The following is an 18462-nucleotide window of genomic DNA, read 5'->3' on the forward strand; positions in this document are numbered from 1 at the left end:
TTTAAATTCTAAAATAATTTACCTACATGGGGACTACAATATCAGGCCTTTTATTTGAAAATACAAATATGTGAAAAATACAGTGTGATTTTCCTGTTCCTCGTAGCTGAATTAAATGCGTTCTTCCAGAGTCTTGGCCCATCCTTTTTGCAGAATGTCTGGATTTTTTGGTGCTAAATGGAGAATTGTGAGCCTGCACAATCTATTGCAAGAGTTCTCATAAAACGCTGAGAATTAGTATCAGATAACTGATAGCTGAAGCAAAGGTAATCAATCACCTGTGCATGTGTTTTTGGGGTATATCCCTAAGTTATTTTTCTAATCAAGTCTTCTGAAGTATGTTACTTATTCCAGATTTCCGTGTGCTTTATGTAAGATTTTGAATGTCTCCTGCCTTAATCCATAGGGTTCTGCCACTTACAAGAATCATTTCTTCAGCTTGAATCTTTTCCATGGCAAATCCACTGCCAAATTCATTCCACCAGCAGCATCTGAGTGCTCTAAAACACCAGGTCACCACTATGGCTTTTGGGAAGCCACTGTCCTTGGCACTGGCTCTGCAGGTGGGGCTGGCCAGGTTTCACCAGGGGCCTTTTCTCCCCTCTGGCTGTTCATCCACCACTAGCATTTCATTAGCAGCTGCCTCAAAATTTTGAGTCTCCTATTAATAATAGCAATTGATCATATAACAGAATTAGAAGCCATATTCTTTCCTTCTCTCTTGCATATATACCTCTGGGTCTGTTTGAAGAGTGATTGCTTCCTGCAAACAGCTGCATTGAATTCCCCAGATCCAGCTGATTTGCTCATCCCAATTCCTCTTTGCATGTGCTTATGAACACAGAATTCCTCTTTCTTCTCTGGTGGGGAATTGGGCTGCAGTATAGGGGATTATTTTTGGGGTTTTTACTTTGTACCAACTTATTGAAAGTGAGCAGAGGTTTGTCCAACGGAGCCAAGTTCTTCTGCTTGGAAGAGAGGAGCTGCACCCATTCCTGCTTAAAACCTGGGTGCTACCAGTGTCTGACTAAAGCCTCCCAGCAGTAGAAGGTAAATCTGCAATTGAAAGACAGATTTTGAGGGGAAGGGACGTTACAGGCTCAAGTTCCCATTTGTAAAGGTAAGGGGAACTTGTCTTATCACTAATCTGGATATCACAGTCATAAAACTTCAGTCTGGTTTCATCAGCAGCAGCAGAATGTCAAAAAGTTCAGCATTTGTTAGAAAAATTCTTGCTTTAACAACTTCAGAAAAAGGATCAGTCACCTCTGCAGATAAGATACATGAGCAACTACTATTCTCTCAAAAAAACCCCAAACCTTGCTTTGACTTCCAAAAATGGAACTCCAGTACATCTCTCTTGGAGTATGTTCTTTTGCTGCAAGTGTTGTCTTGATCTAGGAGTTTGACATACCATGATCATACCTTCCAATCTTACTTTATATGAATGAATTTTTAATTTTTTTTCTTCATCCGTCTAGTTTTTGTTGTCAGCTTTTTAAACAATTTTTAATTTTTCAGGTGTTATCTTTTGAAGAGTAGATGCCAGAACAGAACACATCCTTACAGTTATTACCTTACTAACATCATATGAATAGACAATAAGCTTTATATCCTGCTGTTATTCTTGTTCCATTGTCTACCAGAACTTTTTCTGGGGGGGATTCACTGACTTCTTGCTTCTAGATTTAACCTTGTCAGTCAAATCCCTGTACTCCTCACATCACCCCAGTATGAGGTGCACCCTGTGGTATCTGACTTTGCAATATTGTTTGGTAAAAACCACTGTAGGCAGCAGGCCCAGGCAGCAGCCTGTTCCCATGACTGCTCAGCACAGCAAAAGGAGGTTTTTTCCCCTTTAGGATTTATAGGGATGACTCCTGAAGCTTTATTCTAGACTATTGATCATACACTCTTGAAGAGTAGTGAGAGAAAAACTGATCCCTGAAGCACAATAGGGAAAATATTCATAGAATAATTCCTTCACTTAGTTTTTACAAACCGACAGCTGTTCTACATTATTAGTTGACAGTGATAGTAGTGTAGAAATCACTTTTACTGGAATGTCATGATTTACAGAAGTCTCAGTTAATAACACTAATAAACTCATTTTAAAAAAAAACTTTGAAAAGGGGAATTTTATTTTCTAAATACTTTGACAAGTATTAATTATTTTACATTCTTGAATCTTTTGCTGACTGCTTCCTGTAGATTGTTCCATGATTTGCTTACATCTTAGAGTGAAGCAAAGCCAGTCCTTTTCCCAGAATCAGACATTTACTGTCTTCCCTCAGCCCCACAGTGTTGTTTGCACATTTCTGACACTTCCCTCTCCAAGCATTTCAAATTTGAGGTTGTTCATGTGACTGAGTTTCTCAGTGTGCTCAGTGAGCATCATTCCCAGAGCTGGCTGTGTCTCAGCTCCAAGGCACCCAGGGATGTGGATGTGTGTCCGTGCTGTTCTGGGATTGTGCTTGCATGTGGTGGACCAGGATGTGGTCACTGGTGTTCTGTAGCCACGAGAGAGAGTGGGGGTGTAATTGAGATTGTTGGGTAAATGGTTCTCAGCTGTGGGAATGGAGATGTTGGCAGGGAGAGGTAATTCCTGTGTTATGTCAGGTGAGACACTGAAAATGCCAATGTGCTGCCAAAGCGTGTCATCCCTTCATCGTGTCTGATGAACAAATCCAAAGCCTGGGTTAAACTAAAAGCAATGTTTTATTACCTGATCATATTAGTCAGTAAACTGAGACAAAAGAGTGAAGTCATCAATTCATTCTGTTCTATTGGAATAAAATGTAACCAAAAACTTACCTGTATTTGTTTCAGTACCCATTGTTGGGACATGGATTTTTTTTTTTTTAGAAACACTGCACACACACTATGGTAAAGTACTGCCTTCAGTATGGAATGAATTTGCTCTTTTAATCTTTTCATGCTAGATCATTTATGAAGTTTATATTCTATTTATATTTCTTGTAAGGAGTTCTTGCTCTGGAAAATAATTTTATTGAGTATGTCATCAGTTTTGATGTGACAAAACTACTTCTTGTCTTGAATACAGTGGCTCTTACTTTAAAAATGTTCCAAATATGCAATATGTCTTTTGGGATGAATAAATGGTAAAAATTATGAGAATAAATTTACATCACAACAGAAAGCTGATTTGTATTGTACATAGTCTTTCATTCAGCCTAACTCCAAATTTCAGCACTCCCCAACTTCTGAACCTGCTACACTGCTGCGGTAGAAGATGAGTTACTGAGTAATGAATCAATTAAAGCTGACTTCAAAGTTGGAACCTGTTTACCTGTTTAGTTTGTGCAAATGGGATTTGCAGCCACATGACGTTCCCTTCTCTGTGTGACATGGTAAAGATGGGCTCCAACAGGTCTGAACCCAGGGAGAGAAGGGCTGGAGCACGGGGTAGGAATACAACCTTGGTTTGTGCAAGAGTTTACATGGGTTTAGCGGTGAGACATCCTCAGGGGTCAGTCACTGATCATCCTTTAAGAAAGACCAACAATCCTACAGTGTTTTATCTCTACTGTAAATCAGAGGGAATTCTGGAGTTCTGTTTCAGTGCTGACTCAAGAAAAGGGCATTCAATGAGTCACATAGTTTTCAGCAAGTTTGAGGAAGGAAATTCTCCTCCCTGTTTGTAGACTGTGTGGTTTGGATCCACCCCAGGGTGCAGTTTAAGTACACATGGTTTCACTCCAGACAAGCAGTAAGTCCTGGTGTAAGACCTAGGTAACTTATCTCTTCTATTTTTCAGTTTAAAAAGTTAAAGTCAGAACTGGCATTAAGACATTCTTCCAGATGCAGTAGATTGTTGGTGGGGGGGAGGAAGCCTAAAAAGGTGATAAATGGACCTGGTGCTCTTCATGGGACATTGCTGGTAGCACTTAATGTGTTACAAGTTTGTCTTGAATTCCTGTCTCCCAAGACCAGTGCAGAGTGCTCTTCCTTAGACCCTGAATGAGTTTATTAAAGGTGGTGCTAAAGTTTGCTCATTTTTAAAGGATCAATATCAATATTCCAGGCTCACTAGGTGTGATATTCAAGGCATTTGGTATTTCTGTTGTAAGTGTAGCAGCCACAGCTGACTGGCAGTTTTTCTGTTGCAGAACCTGACTGGAATCCAACTGTAGCTGGCCATTGTAAGAGACATTTATTGCTCCTTTTTTTTTTCCTACTTTGTAATTATTACAGTGGCACATAAGCAAAGACATAGCCTGCAGCAATTTCACAGTCATTTTTTAATTGCACTTCCAGCCTGGGGTTGGCCAGGTGTTGGTGTGCCTGTGCTACATGTTGCAGCAATAGTACATCCTTCCCCTGCAGACTTCTCTGAACTGTAATTCTTCTTTAGAAGAATTATGTCCCAGCCAGTCATGAATAAATAAATATTAGCATATTATAAATATTAACATTAAATATTAGCAATCTCCCTTATTATTACTTTAAATTATTGCCTTTGCAGCAAGTGAGGGTGTACCTTAGCACATCGTGTCCCTGTTCAGGAGGATGCTTAGTAGACAAATACCAAAAAAAATTGGTGTCTTATATGGTGTGTCTCATTTGAAATCTAGAGAGAGTGGTAAAAAATCATTTACCCCACACTGATGTTTCTTCCAGTAATTGAAAAACAAATACTGGAATAATTCCATCTGAATGAGCACTTCTGGGATGTTTCTTTGATGAGAACTCAATTGCTTTGTCAGATGTGTAGGATGTTGCCTCTGCTTGGAATGTGAGTCTGTGAGACATCCCTGCTACTGAATGACTGCCTTAGATGGGCAGGGAACTGTATCAGGGAAATCTTTGTTGTAAGTTTGTCAGGATGGAAGATGAGCCACGGTATTGGCAGAGATAATTCTCAGCTGGGGCACCTCAGTTCTGCTCATGTGCATGTGGACTCATTAACAGTGCTGTTCATTTGGTTCATTTAATGCAAATTGCTTCCAGTTCCCATGAAATGTATTTCACTGGAGATTATTCAAATATGGTAAGTTTTCAGTTGTAAAATAGAGAACAGTAATTGCATATTTAGTGATATTCTGCAGCTGTGTGGCTTAATGTTTTAATTTCTTGGACTTAAGTAAGACCTCAGTGTGATCCTGCTAGCTCAGACACTTCATAAGAAAACTGCTGTATTATTCTTTAGATTTTTGAGTGCATTTTGGAGTTCTTCAGTCCTTTTGGTTGTGAAGATACTCTGAAAATACCAAGTTCTAACTGTGTGATGTGAAGGTTGCTTCCTGCAGCCTCTGAAGTGCAAGTTTGGGAAGAGTGGATTTGTCCTGATGAGTGTGGCCATAGGTGTCCATGACCCAGGTGTGAGCAGCCATCTCCACGTGAGGAGAAAGAGGATGATGACTCAGGGCAGAGTCACCTCCTGTTAACGCTGGCTGGGGACACCATCACTTCACTCTTCCTGCTTCTCACCAGCGAGAGCTGAAAAGCCATAAACTCACTGAAGTGTGAGAAAAGCCAGTCCTTCAGCCATCTGTGGCTGCCCAGTCTTGCATGCAGGTATCTCACCTGTTCAAAGGCAGCTCAGGCTCAGCACTGTGCTTATGGAGCTCTCAGGGCCTCTGTCCCCGGGGGGTGGCTGCAGACCCAGGCACATATAATGGCCTTGCTTCCCTCCAGCTGGGAGCCCCGTGCTCCTCTCTGCAGTCCCAGGCTGATGAGGTGGTTTGCTGTGGTGTGGCTTCTGCTTTACAGGTGATTACACGTGCCTCAGTGTCTGCCAGTGTCCAGAGTGGGAGAGAGCTGAGCCCCAGCAGCTGGCTGGACCCATCTGAGGAGGCTGTGCATGCCCATCTCTGAAAAGCAGCATCTGGCTCGTGCATCTCCGTGTGCTGAGGTCTGCCTGGTGGGCTTTCAGCTGGAGTCCAGCATACATGTTAACAGATGGACTTGGGTTGGATATTGGGAATACATTCTTCCCTGTGAGGGTGGTGAGGCCCTGGCACAGGTTGTCCAGAGAAGCTGTGGATGTCCCATCCCTGGCAGTATTTGAGGCCAGGCTGGATGGGGCTTTGAGCAACCCGGTCTAATGGCTGGTGTCCCTGCCCATGGCAGGGGGTTGAAATGAAATGATCTTTAAGGTTCCTTTCAGTCCAAACTGTGCAATGGTTCTGGGACAGGTCAGCTCAGCGGGTCAGAGCAGGTGCTAGTTACACCAAGGTTGTGAGTTTGATGCCTGTATGGGTCATTCAGGAGTTGGACTCGATGATCCTTGAGGGTCCTGTCCAACTCAGAATATTCTGTGATCAGTTTCTGTTTTAGAGTGCACATTCAGTGGCTTCCTGAATCAAATGATCATGGAGCAGAAACAAGCTGGTGTAGCAGAGCAAGACACTCCACTTATCCATACATTCTGTTTTAGTGGGATGAAGCTTTGTGCCTCTCAATGCATTTTTAACGGGATAGAGATTTAGATAAAGGTATTTCAAGCTTTTAAAATTCAATGTGTTAGAAGGGTGAAGTTGGAGTTGCCATTTGTGATGTGTACTGTGTGCACAGATCTCTGCTGAGGCATCTTAGTTTGAAAGAGGGTGTTTAAAAACCTAACCCAAATATATTGGCTGCCTCCCAATAACTTAAACTGGCATTGAGGCTAGAGAGGATTTTTTTCTTTTGTTTCTGTGCTATGTTGCTTAATACATGCAAAACTGACTAGTTTAAGCAAGGATCTACTAACAGCTTGAGACTCAAATCACAATTTTCAAATACATTTCAAAAGATGTTTTGTGGTGCAAAATACTTCCCCTGTAGCCTTCTTGGGGGTGTCCTTGCTGGTAGTTGCTGCTTCTGTTTTTCCTCAGATATGTCAGGGTGGTTTTGCTGGAATAAATTATTGGTCATTCTCAGAGCATAAAGGCCCTGGTGGCTGTGTTGTCTCTGAGCATGTCCCCCCAGCGGCCCCAAGCTGGATGTTGGCTTGTTTTGGTTTCCTGGACAATAAACTGGTGGCCTGGGAAGCCTGACCTGGCCTGTATCAGCATGAGGGGTGGCAGGAGCCTGCAGGAGGAAGGTCCAGGTGTCTTGAGAGGAAGGAAATGAGGGGAAAACAGCATGTTTTGGGGAATGTTCCCACACAATGCAAGGGAGAGGCATGGGCTGGGGGCACATCAGGAAGGGAAGGGTCAGATGGGTCTGGGAAGGATGTTCCTGGGTTTTACCATAGAGGGAAAACGTACTCTTCCAGCCTTGAAAGAGCATCCCCCTCCTCTGCTGGTGTCTGCTGCCTGCCTCCCTGAGCCACTGTGGTGGTGGAGAGCCCCAGCTGCTGCCTGGGGCAGGGGGAGCTGCCCTGTGTGACCTTGGGAGCAGCAGAGGGAAGGTGCTGATAAATGTTTAACACACTGTGCAGGAGAGGGGCCTCACAGACAATGTCTGCCTTCCTGCCCTATGCCTGAACCTCATGGGAAGCCTGCTCCATTCTCATCCCCTTCCTGGCACTGACCCATGGGTCTGCTGTGACCTGAGGCTTCCTGCTGCCCCGCAGGGCACCTTCCACCATAAGAAGCAGGTCCATGGGCTTCCCCTGTCCTGAATGCAGAAGATTTCTCCTGCCTATTGCAACAGAGAGGTGACTTGCAGCTGTGTTTGCAGCATTAAGCAGGAGAACAATAAAATAGCTACCAGGGGATTTTAACTAGACACCCTTCTGGTCACTAAGGTGTCTGGGAAGCAAAGTCTTTGGTCTGGGCAGTCACAGCTGCAGGAAACATGGTGGGATGGGATTTGGTGGAGATCACGTTGCAGAATGCAGCTGGGTACGCTGCCCGGGGGGCACAGTGCCACTGCAGGGTGGGCAGAGCCCCTGGTGAAAGCAGCTCTGCTGGCCCAAGTGCCAGGACTTGTGTGGGGCACAGTGGAGGGTGCACCTGAGCCTGGCTGCATCAGGAGAAGGTAAGAGCTGGGAACATCTTTTCTGCTGTAGCAAGGATGACAGTGGTGCCAGCACATCCCCTGCGTGGTCCGACTCCTGCCTTGGCTAAACTGTGCTACGAGTGAGATGCCTTTGATGCATCTCTTGCCTCATTCGTTGCCTCATCCACTGAGCATGGCTTGAGCCATCCCTATGGCTGAGAGACAAAGATCCTTTTAAAACTTAAAAGAATCTTTGTTTTAGTTTTGTTTTGTCTAATTCGCACTTGTGTATAACAACGTACATAATCTATATGGAAAAAATTATCTCCACTTAAATGTTTTTTTCTCAGTACACATGCCAGTGGAAAATGCTTCATTGATACTTCCTACAATCCCGCAGACCCAGACAATGTAGTTCTCAGTACTGTTTCAATCTAGAATTACTGACAAAATATTTTGTCAATTTTACCAGAAGCAGATGTCAATTTTCTAGACTTAAAGCAAAAAAACCCACAAACCAACAAAGCCCCCAAAACAAAAGGAAAAACACCCTTTAGACTCAGTGTGTGGCCTAAAGGCAACCAGCCCTGTGCCTGTGCTGCTAATTGGGCCCTGCCTGTCACCCTCATTAGCTCTTGGGCTTTCGGGCACTGCTGAGAAGGAACAGCCCCGTTACAGGGCATTGGAAGAGTTGTTCATGATGTCTCTCTGTGGGAAGAAAAATTCAGTTCACACCCTGTAAGTCCAAACTATAAGGTAAAAATAATCCCTTTCTATTCTCTCCTAAACAGAACTGCTCCTGGAAAGCAGAAACAAACCCTAGTAATTGCTCTATGTCCCTGGAGTCCTTAACAGAGCATCTGCAGACATGACAGGAACAAGACCTGCTCCGGGATCCCTGCAGTTTTCCGCAATGGCAGAGATCAGTCCATGCGTTACTGTTTCAGTGCTCTGTGTGTGCTCAGTGCTGTGGCACTGCAAAGAAGATGACTTTATTTTCCTGCTGCAAAGAGGTTGAAATCTTAACATCCTGAACATATGGAAGGAGAGTTTTCTCTGACTGTCAAAAATCTCATAACATGTAAGCTGGGGGGAGAGGGGAGGCCACGTGCATGCTCAATGTTCAAGAAAAACCTATTTGTGCTCAGTGTGATGACAATATTTTTCAGTTGCAACTCTCCTGTGCAGAAGTTTAATCTTCCTACTGTGGACAGAGTGAGAGCAATGAGAGCTACATCACTTTTAACATGGCCAGTTTTCTAAGAGCAAAAGAAATCTGTGTCAAGTATGTGATCTGGGTCACTTTTGCACCTTTTTTTTTTGGTCTGTGCTTCTATTTATGCCCTGGCCAGTTCTTCCACTCCCCAGCCTTGTAAGGAAGTAGACGTGGTTGCGAACTTTAAGAGGAAAGAGACTGGTTTCTAGATCTGATCTGAGCACCATTGCCTTTATTTATGTAAACAGTGACATCATCTTCTATTGCAGAATGGGAACCCTAAGCAGTTACAGGAGAGCAAGTTTAGGAAGTGTCCTTACAAGACAAGTGTGATTCATCTTCAAGTGTGTATATTTAAGAAAGATGCTGTATCCTGAGTCAGATAAGTTCTGTGAATCTAACTTTGCTCCAGTTCAAACTGTCATGTATTAGCAAAAATTAATCACTTTTTTTTCCTTTTAAACTATTTGAAAAGTGGTGCTTGCAGCCTGCTGGGGAGTGTGAAGAGCAGCAGAGCTGGCTTTTTTGTCCCATTGCGGCTTCTCCAGAAATCTGCCTTTGCACTCCTCCAAAAGCCTTTTGTAAGTGGTGCCTGACTCATCCAGTGATGGTAAGGGCTGCCTCATTCCCGGGATTCAGTGTCAGTCATCCAGGGGACGGTGTTCAAGGCATGGCTGAACTGCCAGTAAAGCACTCAGTTTCCTACTGGGGCAGTTTGCTGATGTCTGTTAGAAAACATCCCACAGCCAGGTTCAGTCTCTTCTCCATCACACAGCGTGGGGAAATATGCATCCTTTTTGGCCAGAGCTGAAACAGCAAAACCATGCAGCACAGTATGGCTGAGTCGCTGCCAGGGGTGAACATCTGCTCTACAGCTTGTCATTCAGCCCTTAAAGATGTTCTGTGAGCAGCCAAGAGCACTGGCCTGGCTGGGTTCTTGCATCTGTTTTGTACCTGAATGGGAAATCACTCTCTCCAAAGGGGATGGTTGCAGATTGGCAGGCTCCACCTCTGTGCCAGCTGCACGTGTGCAGCAACGCATGGACCGGGCTGCTGGAGAGAGAAAACCCTGGTTTCTCCTCACTTGGATTTTCTGTGTCATATTTCCTGAAAAGAATTGCTCCTGTAGTGAATTACCGTGAGGGAAGTAGAGAAAAGCTCCCCATTTCCTAGCACCTGCCTTGGTGCAGGGACATGTGTCTGTGCCTCTTCTTGCTGTCAGGAAGTGACTACATCTGTGCTGGTCAGGCAGGGACAGAAGGCTGAAAGTTCTTTGGGTTGGCTTTGTTTGTTTGTTTGTTCATTTGTTTGTTTAAAAAAATTAACAAGGGTTTAGCAAGCATTAGTGATTGTGGCCTTGTGTCATGGGAAAGGCTGGGGTTATGTGCTGTTGGACACTGGGAGGTGCCATGGCCCAGAGTCCCGCAGCCATGTCCTAAACCAGAGAACCTTCTGTCCTCTCTGAATTGTTTCCTCTGTGAATGAAGGCAAATGTTGCATTATACCAGGGGCTTAACAGCATTTCCCCAACCTTCCTTGTCTAGTAGCTATTGCCACTTTTCCTTGGCTTTAAGCCAGGGCTGGCTCAGCAAACCCTTGGGTCAGATTCCCGATTTCTCTCCTCCGGCAGTTGCCTTTTCCCATTGGAGCCCGGCTGGAGCGGGGAAGCGCTCCTGGAGCCGCCCGTCGGCCTGGGCTGGCCCTGCCAGAGGCTCCAGCGCTGCCGGGCTGGTTTGGGGGGGTCTCCAGCTTGCTTTTCTTGGCTCCTGCCAGGTTTCGCTTGCTCTAATGCCTGAGTTTCACACTTAAACCTGAGGAAGATCACAGCTGAAGGTGTTCCGTCTTTCCAGCTCCCTGTGGGAGGGGAAACTCCCTGATGGCACTTTGTGCTTTGTTTTGAGCTTGCCAAGTGGCTTCACCCTCATCTCAAAGCAGCAGCTTTATAAAAGCAGATGAACCCAGCTGGCAGGAGAGCAGAAGTGAGATGGTTTGGGGCATCTCACAATCATACACCAGTTCCTCACTGGGGCCAAATTACAGCAGTGCCCCAAACAGATCCTCAGTGTGCCCACACTGGTGTGGGTCTGCCCAGGGCTAAGGGCTGGTGACCTGGCTGACAAGCAGGGCAAGAAGCAGTTTTCACTCCTCCTGCTTCCTGGAAGGTGAGGAGATTTAGACCAGTTTGGGAGAAGCTGATCCTCATTTGGAGAAGATTTTGGGTGCCACCTTCATGTGACGATTCTCAGGAGTATCCTTGAGATACCATTTATCCAGAAGATTTACTATGCCTGGTAACTTTAGGGATGTGTGTTTCTTGCATGGTCTTACTATGATCCTGGTGAGCCATCTGGAAATTTCATCCTATGACTACTCCAGGATCCTGGAAGACCTTTTGTAACTACTAATCCCAGAAACAGATTTTTCCTTCATCCTGTCTGTCAACACAGCCTTTAACTTATTTTTATGGGCTTCAGCACATGTTTGAAGCATCACTGCCTTAGGATACAATTTATTTTTTCCAGAGTATCTCAGTGCTCCTTATATCTACTTATAGCACTTTCTGAGGAGCAGCTGTTTCGTGGGTATTTGTTAGGATCCTCTGTGTCCTTTAAAACTTGACACATCTCTGTTTGCACACCTAGAACAGGAATCAGTGTGACTTAGCATGCCATGAGTATGAGGTCCTAGGAAATTATGCTTTGCAGTGCCACATATTTTGCTGCAAAAAAAAAATTGAGTAATGTTTTCATTGGTAAGATATGATAAATATTTCATTTAAAAATTGATGCAATTAAAGCAAGGGGGGTAAAGCAAAAAGACTAAGATAACTGGTGCCATGCTAGATTCTTGATATTTTGCCCCTTTTTATTGTGTCCTGCCCTCTGGCTCTTGCTCACCCACCAAAATAACTTGTGGATGAAGTTTGCCATATGTGTCTTAACTGCTCTGTGGGGGGAGTGGGATATGGCAGGCAGGAATCCTGTGTGCAGGAAAAGCTGTTTAATAGAGTGCCATCAGCGTTGGGGGAGTTTGGGAAGGTCTGTGTGGTCATCTTGCCTGGAACCATGACCCAGTGTTCCTGCTAGAGCATAAGGCCCCAGGCAGAGGTTGAGAGAAGCTCCCTGGAGGAGCCTGCTGGACACATTTCCCATGGCTGGAGCATGGCAGAGTGATGGAGAAGCAGGAGGAGTCTGTGTGTGCACAGCCCCAGGGAGGGGCTCGCTGCAGGTTTGTTGTGTGCCTGTGTGTGCAGTGGGCCCCGGAGCACACAGGCTCCTCGTGCACTTGCAGAGCTTCGTGTGCAGCCCCTCTGCAAGTCAGCAGCGATGCAGGGACAGCTGCCTCCTTCTTCTCTCTTGGTAAGGAAGAATTCTTAAAAATGGTTTTTATATTTCTTGGGAACAACAGAAAAGCTTGATCTAATTGCTGTTCTAAATGTATGCCTATGGCTTCTGAAATGCCCAGCAGGATGTAAAACCACCAGTTACCAGTTCTGATTTTTGCCAGAACTTCAAAGTGTTTCCTTTCATGCAGTAATCTTAAAACTAGTCCAAGAAAACACTCACACCATTACTTAGATATTCCAGTTTGCCACCAATATGGAAACTTAAGTTATTATATTTCCCACAGGCAAAGCTTCCATCGTTAGTTAAACTTGATGGTCTTCTGCTTGCTTGTAGGGAAGATACAACTCCTTTCCATGGTCTGAAAAATGGTTGCAGCTCAAAGCTGAGCCAGGAGTGATGATTGGTCCTAAAAAAATAGGACCTTAACATAGTAACCAAAGTCCTATTTAGACTTTAAATGTTTTTTAATCATAGTTATATCCTTCTCTGGAAAAGAAGTTTCACATGCACCAGCCAGAACTCATTTAATAAACGTTTTGCTATTTTACTGTTTGAGATTACAGTTCCCATCTTTATTACTTGTGCATCATGCCCAGACTTTATCAGGAGAGATAAAAGCTTGTGTACCTCCAGTGATTAAAAGCAAAACTAGTCAGGTAGGACTCAGTCCTGTCCCCTAAGTCTTAGTCACTTCTTGAAAGCTTTGTGAGCTTGGTTCACCTGCCTGTGCCAGTGTGGCCCTGTGTGGTCTGGCAATGTGTTTACTTTGTGAGCGAGGCCATTGCACAGGATTCATCCATGTGTGCTCAACAAGCCATGGCTGCTCTGCTCCAGAGAATATAACTAAATAATATCAATTAATCATGAAATTGAAAAGGACATGGGTTTTTTTGGTCAGGTTGTGTTGAGACTTTCCTGGTAAGTGCAGTTATGTGGGCAGCGTCTGAGGTATTTATTTTTTCTGCTAGAGTGACCTCACAGTAGCACTTGACCTTGCAGTCAGCCAAGGTAGGTTTGTCTCTTGGCTGCTGGGCCCAGGAGAGCCCCAGCAGATGCACCAGGTCCTGGTCAGGAGGAAGTCCTGGAATGCCAAACAGCCACCAGGGCCGGCAGAGTCCCATCATACTCAAAGTGGTTTCAATGATTACAGGATGTGTGGTCAAAAATGAAGAGGTTGTTGAAGAATCATTTAGAGGTAGAGAAATCCTCCTGCTTGAGCAAATATCCTGCTGAGTTTCTCCTGGAAAATAATTTGATGTGCAAAGTTGTATCTTTTCCAGATTATGAGGATTGGGATTTAAGAAAGAAGTGTCTAATTCTCCAAACTTAGAAAGCATGTGGCCCTCAAACTCTTTTCCCAGTTGGAAAATTCGCTGTTAAGAAAAGGAAATAGATTTTTATAAGCAATATTTAATTCAAGTATTTGGCTGATTCTCCTGCTGCAAAGCTTTTAGGTCAAATTCTGATTCATTGATGTGGATCTGGAATTAAAGGGATCAGGAGAGGAAGTGGACTCAGAAGTTAGGAAAACTTTAGTTTCTTGTTCACTTTTTCCTACTCATCAAATGTATTTTTGACCTATGTTTCTATTTTAAGTGTTGTAGGGAAACTTACTCCTACGTGTCTGCCTTTGCTCTTTTTCTGCCTATTGTCACCAGCTCTGCCATGGGTGTGTTCCATTTTACTGTTGCAGAAGGGAATCTTGATCATTCTGGACATGACATTGTTGTACAAATGCTGGGAATTCTACATTTATTCCATTAGGTTAGAGAATGGAAAATGGGTGGTTTATTGTTCTTATTACTCATTAAAAGTATGTGTTAAAACAGTGCCCTGTTTCACAATGTGATGTTCTGCAGTAGCCCAGGGCCTGAGCGAAGCCATGGCCAGTACCTTCCTTTTGTTTCTACATGTGTATGTATTCACAGAAGTGTGTGTTGTGTTCAGGATTCCTACAGGGATCACTTTGGGGATCCATCTGAAAGCTTTTCATCTGGCATTAAGGTCATTCTCCCTCTGTCTGTCCTTGCCATTTCTCTGTTGTGTGCATGACCCTCAGCTCCTCTTGTCCACAATCCCACTCTCGCTCAGCTTCCAAAAACCTCCCATTTCCCATTGTGAGTACGCTCATTCCCAGGTCTCAGAGACCTGGCAGCCATCAATCCAATGTCATTTACAGTGTCCTGTAACACCATGTGTGGTGGTTGTGAGTGCTTTTTGTTTTCTGTGTTCATAAAGCAGCTACAGTGAGTCTATTGGAGGAGCCAGGTCTGCATCCCACCCTGGCTCTGGTACTGTGGAGTTGTGATGGATGTACTGCTTTCATAAATGCAGCAAACAGCATTGCCAAACCCAGTGGTTTATCTGGGGCCATCAGTGTGCTCTGGAAAAAACAGCTCATCCTGGGAGAAAAGAATGATGGGGGGTTTCCCTCAGTTTCCAGTAATTACTTTCAGAGTAATTATGTTGCTCAGAAGAAAGAGCTGCTCCTTGTCTTGTGCGAAAAAGGAGATAAGAACAAGGAGGTTAAATGTGACAACTCTTTGGGATACCAGTCCTGCCAGTGCTCCAGAGAGGAGAGCACAGTGGTGATGAGCCAAATTCACCTTGGGGCCATGAATTAGTCAGGTGGGAGATTCCCACTAGATTTAGGGTGTCCTGGGAGGTCTCCTGGAAGAGGGAGAAAAGAAGGGGTTTGGCAAAGCAGAGGACCGTGTCATTTTTCTCCCAGTTTTCACCATGTAATTCATGCTTTGCTCTGTAAAGTACTGTGATATAGTTTGTATACATTATGTAAAATAACTTGTATTCTATTATATTGAAGAAATACGAATATAAAATAAAGACAAAGGATGGAGTAAAGTAGCTGTGTGGTAACTGGACCCCCAGTCCCCAGTTGCATTGGTTGTCCCATTCCCCAAGTCTGTGGTTGCAAGTCTCTGCCATCCCTGAAATTATTTATGTGTTTTCCACATGATGATACAATGTTAAATACAGACTGTCCTGGGTGAAAAGGGAAGCACAAATCAAATTCTGTCCCATATCACTCTCCAGGAGAGCCTGTCTTCACCATCCCTGCTCTCCTGATGTTTGTGGCATTGTGCAGCTCTTCCGTCTCAGGAGTTTTAAGAAACAATTTTTAACTATTTTTTTAAATTTAATTTTAAACTTAATTTCTTTGAAGTTGGGAAAGCTCTAATACGTCTCCAGGCCCAGCTGGCACGTGGGCTCTTTAGGAGTAGTGCCTGTTAGTAATGGGACAGCATGTGGCAATTTGTAATGTAGGGAAAGCAAAACCCCAACTCTCCAGAGTCTGAGTGGGGAGGAGGCTGGGAGGGAGGTGAGGATGGCTGGAAGCACTTCAGATGGGCAACTTGCTATTGCAGAAGTTGGAATCTGCCAAAAAACGCCAAGGGGAATCTTATGGAACAAAGATGTATTTGTGAGCTGCCCGGCAGCAGGACGAGATCCTGCTTCTGCATTTCAGCCCCGAGGAAGGAGCCGCGTCCCGAGCCGCGGCACCGCAGGCGCTGCGGGACACGCAGCCTCCAGGGCGGGCGGGAGGAAGAGCCGTAAATCCCAGCGGCTCCCGAGCCCGGCGGCTGCGGCGGAGGAGCCGGACTCGGCTCTGCGAGGGCTGCCAAGGAGGTCAGCACAGGGGGCTCCCGGCACAAATCCTTCTGCTCTGTGGGAATTTCCCTCTTGAGCGACTGCTGCACTTTTTAACCCGAAGATTAATGGAAGGGGGCCGTGGAAAGGGCCGGAGTGCCGGAATTAGTTCATTAGTCTCCAAGCAAGCATGCTTGGTGAGTCACCGGCAGCGCTTCCTGCGCGCTGATGCTCTGCCTGGAGCTCTCCCAGCGATCCGGCCCAGCGCTGCGAAGGCTGGGAACTCTCGGGACCAGATCACCGCATGCTGCGACTGCGGGCTGTTAATGCTATAAAATAAAACTAATCTAGATTAATGACACTGCACATGTTATTCATCTATAATCCCGCTCCTTGGCCTCTTTCCCTCCCAGCATAGCTCCCCATCGTTTTCTGGCTCTCTCTTATAAGGTGCCCTTGACTTCCTATGGGTTTCTCCACTTTTTCTGAGGGCTGGGATGACAAAACTGCCTGGCTGGCAGCAGTGCCTGCTCTGGCCGTTCACCTGGGGCAGACCCATGTCTGTGTGTGGGGAGGCATAAACAGCCAGTCAGAGCTGTCATTCGGCTTTGATGGGTCACCGGCAGTGACCTGTGATGGCAGTGAGGTGCTGCAGCACAGCAGGATGGGTGGCTGGAAGTCTCCTGGTCACAGGATCATAGAATATCATAACTTGGAAGAGACTCAGTGAGTCCAGCTCCTGGCCGTGCACAGGACAACTCACGACACCAGAAATGATGGTCCTGGTAGGGGATGCGCACAGGATGTGTCTGTTTCCAGGATGTTACAAAGGTTTGTTGCTACATCTGACAGAAATGGGTTGAAAATTAAATCCAGCCCTGCAGGGAACCAGCCTGTAATTGCAACCAGTTCTTACTCTGAAACAGAGCATCTTGTCAAACCAGTTGTCTTCCTCACGTGGAAGTAGTGGTGTTTATGTGCAAACTTGTGTGCAGTTCTGGCTGCAGCACTCTGGGGTGAGACAGCCTCTCACTGCACTGCAAGGACCTGGAGGGACAGCTGGAGAGCAGGGCCAAAATGCCAGATTTTTCTTTCCTAGGACACATTTCTCACCTGCACTGCTGATGCATCACCAGGGAAGAGAAGCCCCAACCACAGGTTCAGGCCTGGGAGGCTGAGGGCATCCAGGTGCCCCCTCCAGCTCATCCTCCACCAAAGGAATCCTGGCACAGGTTTGTTTAGCAGCAGGTCTGGGGTCGAGCACGGAGGGAGGGTCCTGCAGCCTTCATGACTGAGCGTCATCACCTGCCTGTGCAGCCACAGGAGGCTGGTGTCTGTCCCACTGCTCTGCCTGGAGACTATCCAGCTCTGGTAAATCTATTGCTGCCATAGGTGCTGGGAAATGAAAAGGTGTCAGCTTGACAGGGAAGCCTGTAGGATAAGGTCTGGTTACTGTCTGGAGCCTGTGGCAGCATTCCCAATGACTTGAGTGGGAGAACCAGGACCCTGATCCCCTGAGAAGATAAAGATCTAAGACTTACTAAATCTGGACAAAATAAGCTGTACTTTTGTTTTGCTGTGAGTTGTTTCATGCAAGGAGATTTTAAAATTATCTTAATACCTCACAGAGGATTGTTGCACTTTCATGTGATGCCAGTGGGATCAGCATGCCAGTGGATGCTCCGGTGGGGTCCCAGGGTGCAGTGCCTGGAGGTCTCCAGCCCCCTCCACAGCAGCAGTGGATTATGGGCATCATTCAGGTATTTTCCAAAATGTTCTGAATGATTTTTTGCTGCAGTCACTTCCAGCAGGTGTTTTGAAATGTGGTGACCATTTGTTTTTTCTCCAGCCTTTGTTTTTCTTCCCTGTTCACCTGTTTGAACACTGTTGCCACAGGGAAAAGGATTCAGAGGGTTCAACCACTGGCTGGAATTCTTTTCCTTTTTATTCTTTGCCTTTTTTTTATGACTGCATTTTTGAATGGCATGTTTATAAATATGGACCTGATTTTCAAAACAAAGTGTTTTGAAATTAATTTTGCAAACAGCTGTTGCAAAGGCCTGCCCAAACTGGAGACCTTTCGCATCTGTATCTCTGATTGTGTCCCTGCAAAAGCTGTGTACAAGAGGGGCTCATGACCCCCCACAGGGCAGTTAAACAGCTGTTTTGAACTCTTGGTCTGTCCTGCTGCCCCCTCAAGCTCTTCCACCAGCTCAGACATCCCCAGTGCCGTGTTTCCTCAAGAAAACATGCAATTTCTTAAGTGGCTTAAATACAGTAACTTGGGGAACCTGCATGTTGGTGAAACAGACCCTGCTCACACCTGAACCCCCTCCTCCTGCACCTGCTCCCCACGATCACCAGCCTTGGGAAGCTGTGGCGTTTACCAGCAAAACCAAC

General features: G+C 45.4%; 1 protein-coding gene and 1 long non-coding RNA gene across 3 annotated transcripts in view; one reads left to right on the top strand and one right to left on the bottom strand.

Moving 5' to 3' along the window:
* The window catches only part of SLMAP (sarcolemma associated protein), a 455854-nt gene extending 441543 nt beyond the window's left edge, over positions 1–14311 (top strand). For both annotated transcript variants that reach the window (XM_068201830.1, XM_068201832.1), the window contains one exon: positions 8682–14311. Coding sequence is in view for 1 of the 2 variants with exons in the window: in XM_068201832.1 (XP_068057933.1) it covers positions 8682–8762 (81 nt within the window). In the remaining variant the exon portion in view is untranslated. The remainder of the gene's footprint in view (positions 1–8681) is intronic.
* Positions 1661–6458, bottom strand: LOC137480658 (uncharacterized). Its single transcript, XR_011003016.1, has 2 exons — positions 3311–6458; positions 1661–2704 (listed from the first exon to the last, which is right to left on the bottom strand). It is a non-coding gene; the product is annotated as an uncharacterized lncRNA (long non-coding RNA).
* Positions 14312–18462: the final 4151 nt, after the last annotated feature.

This window comes from Anomalospiza imberbis, chromosome 11 (assembly GCF_031753505.1).
Source record: "Anomalospiza imberbis isolate Cuckoo-Finch-1a 21T00152 chromosome 11, ASM3175350v1, whole genome shotgun sequence".
Taxonomy (NCBI): domain Eukaryota; kingdom Metazoa; phylum Chordata; class Aves; order Passeriformes; family Viduidae; genus Anomalospiza; species Anomalospiza imberbis.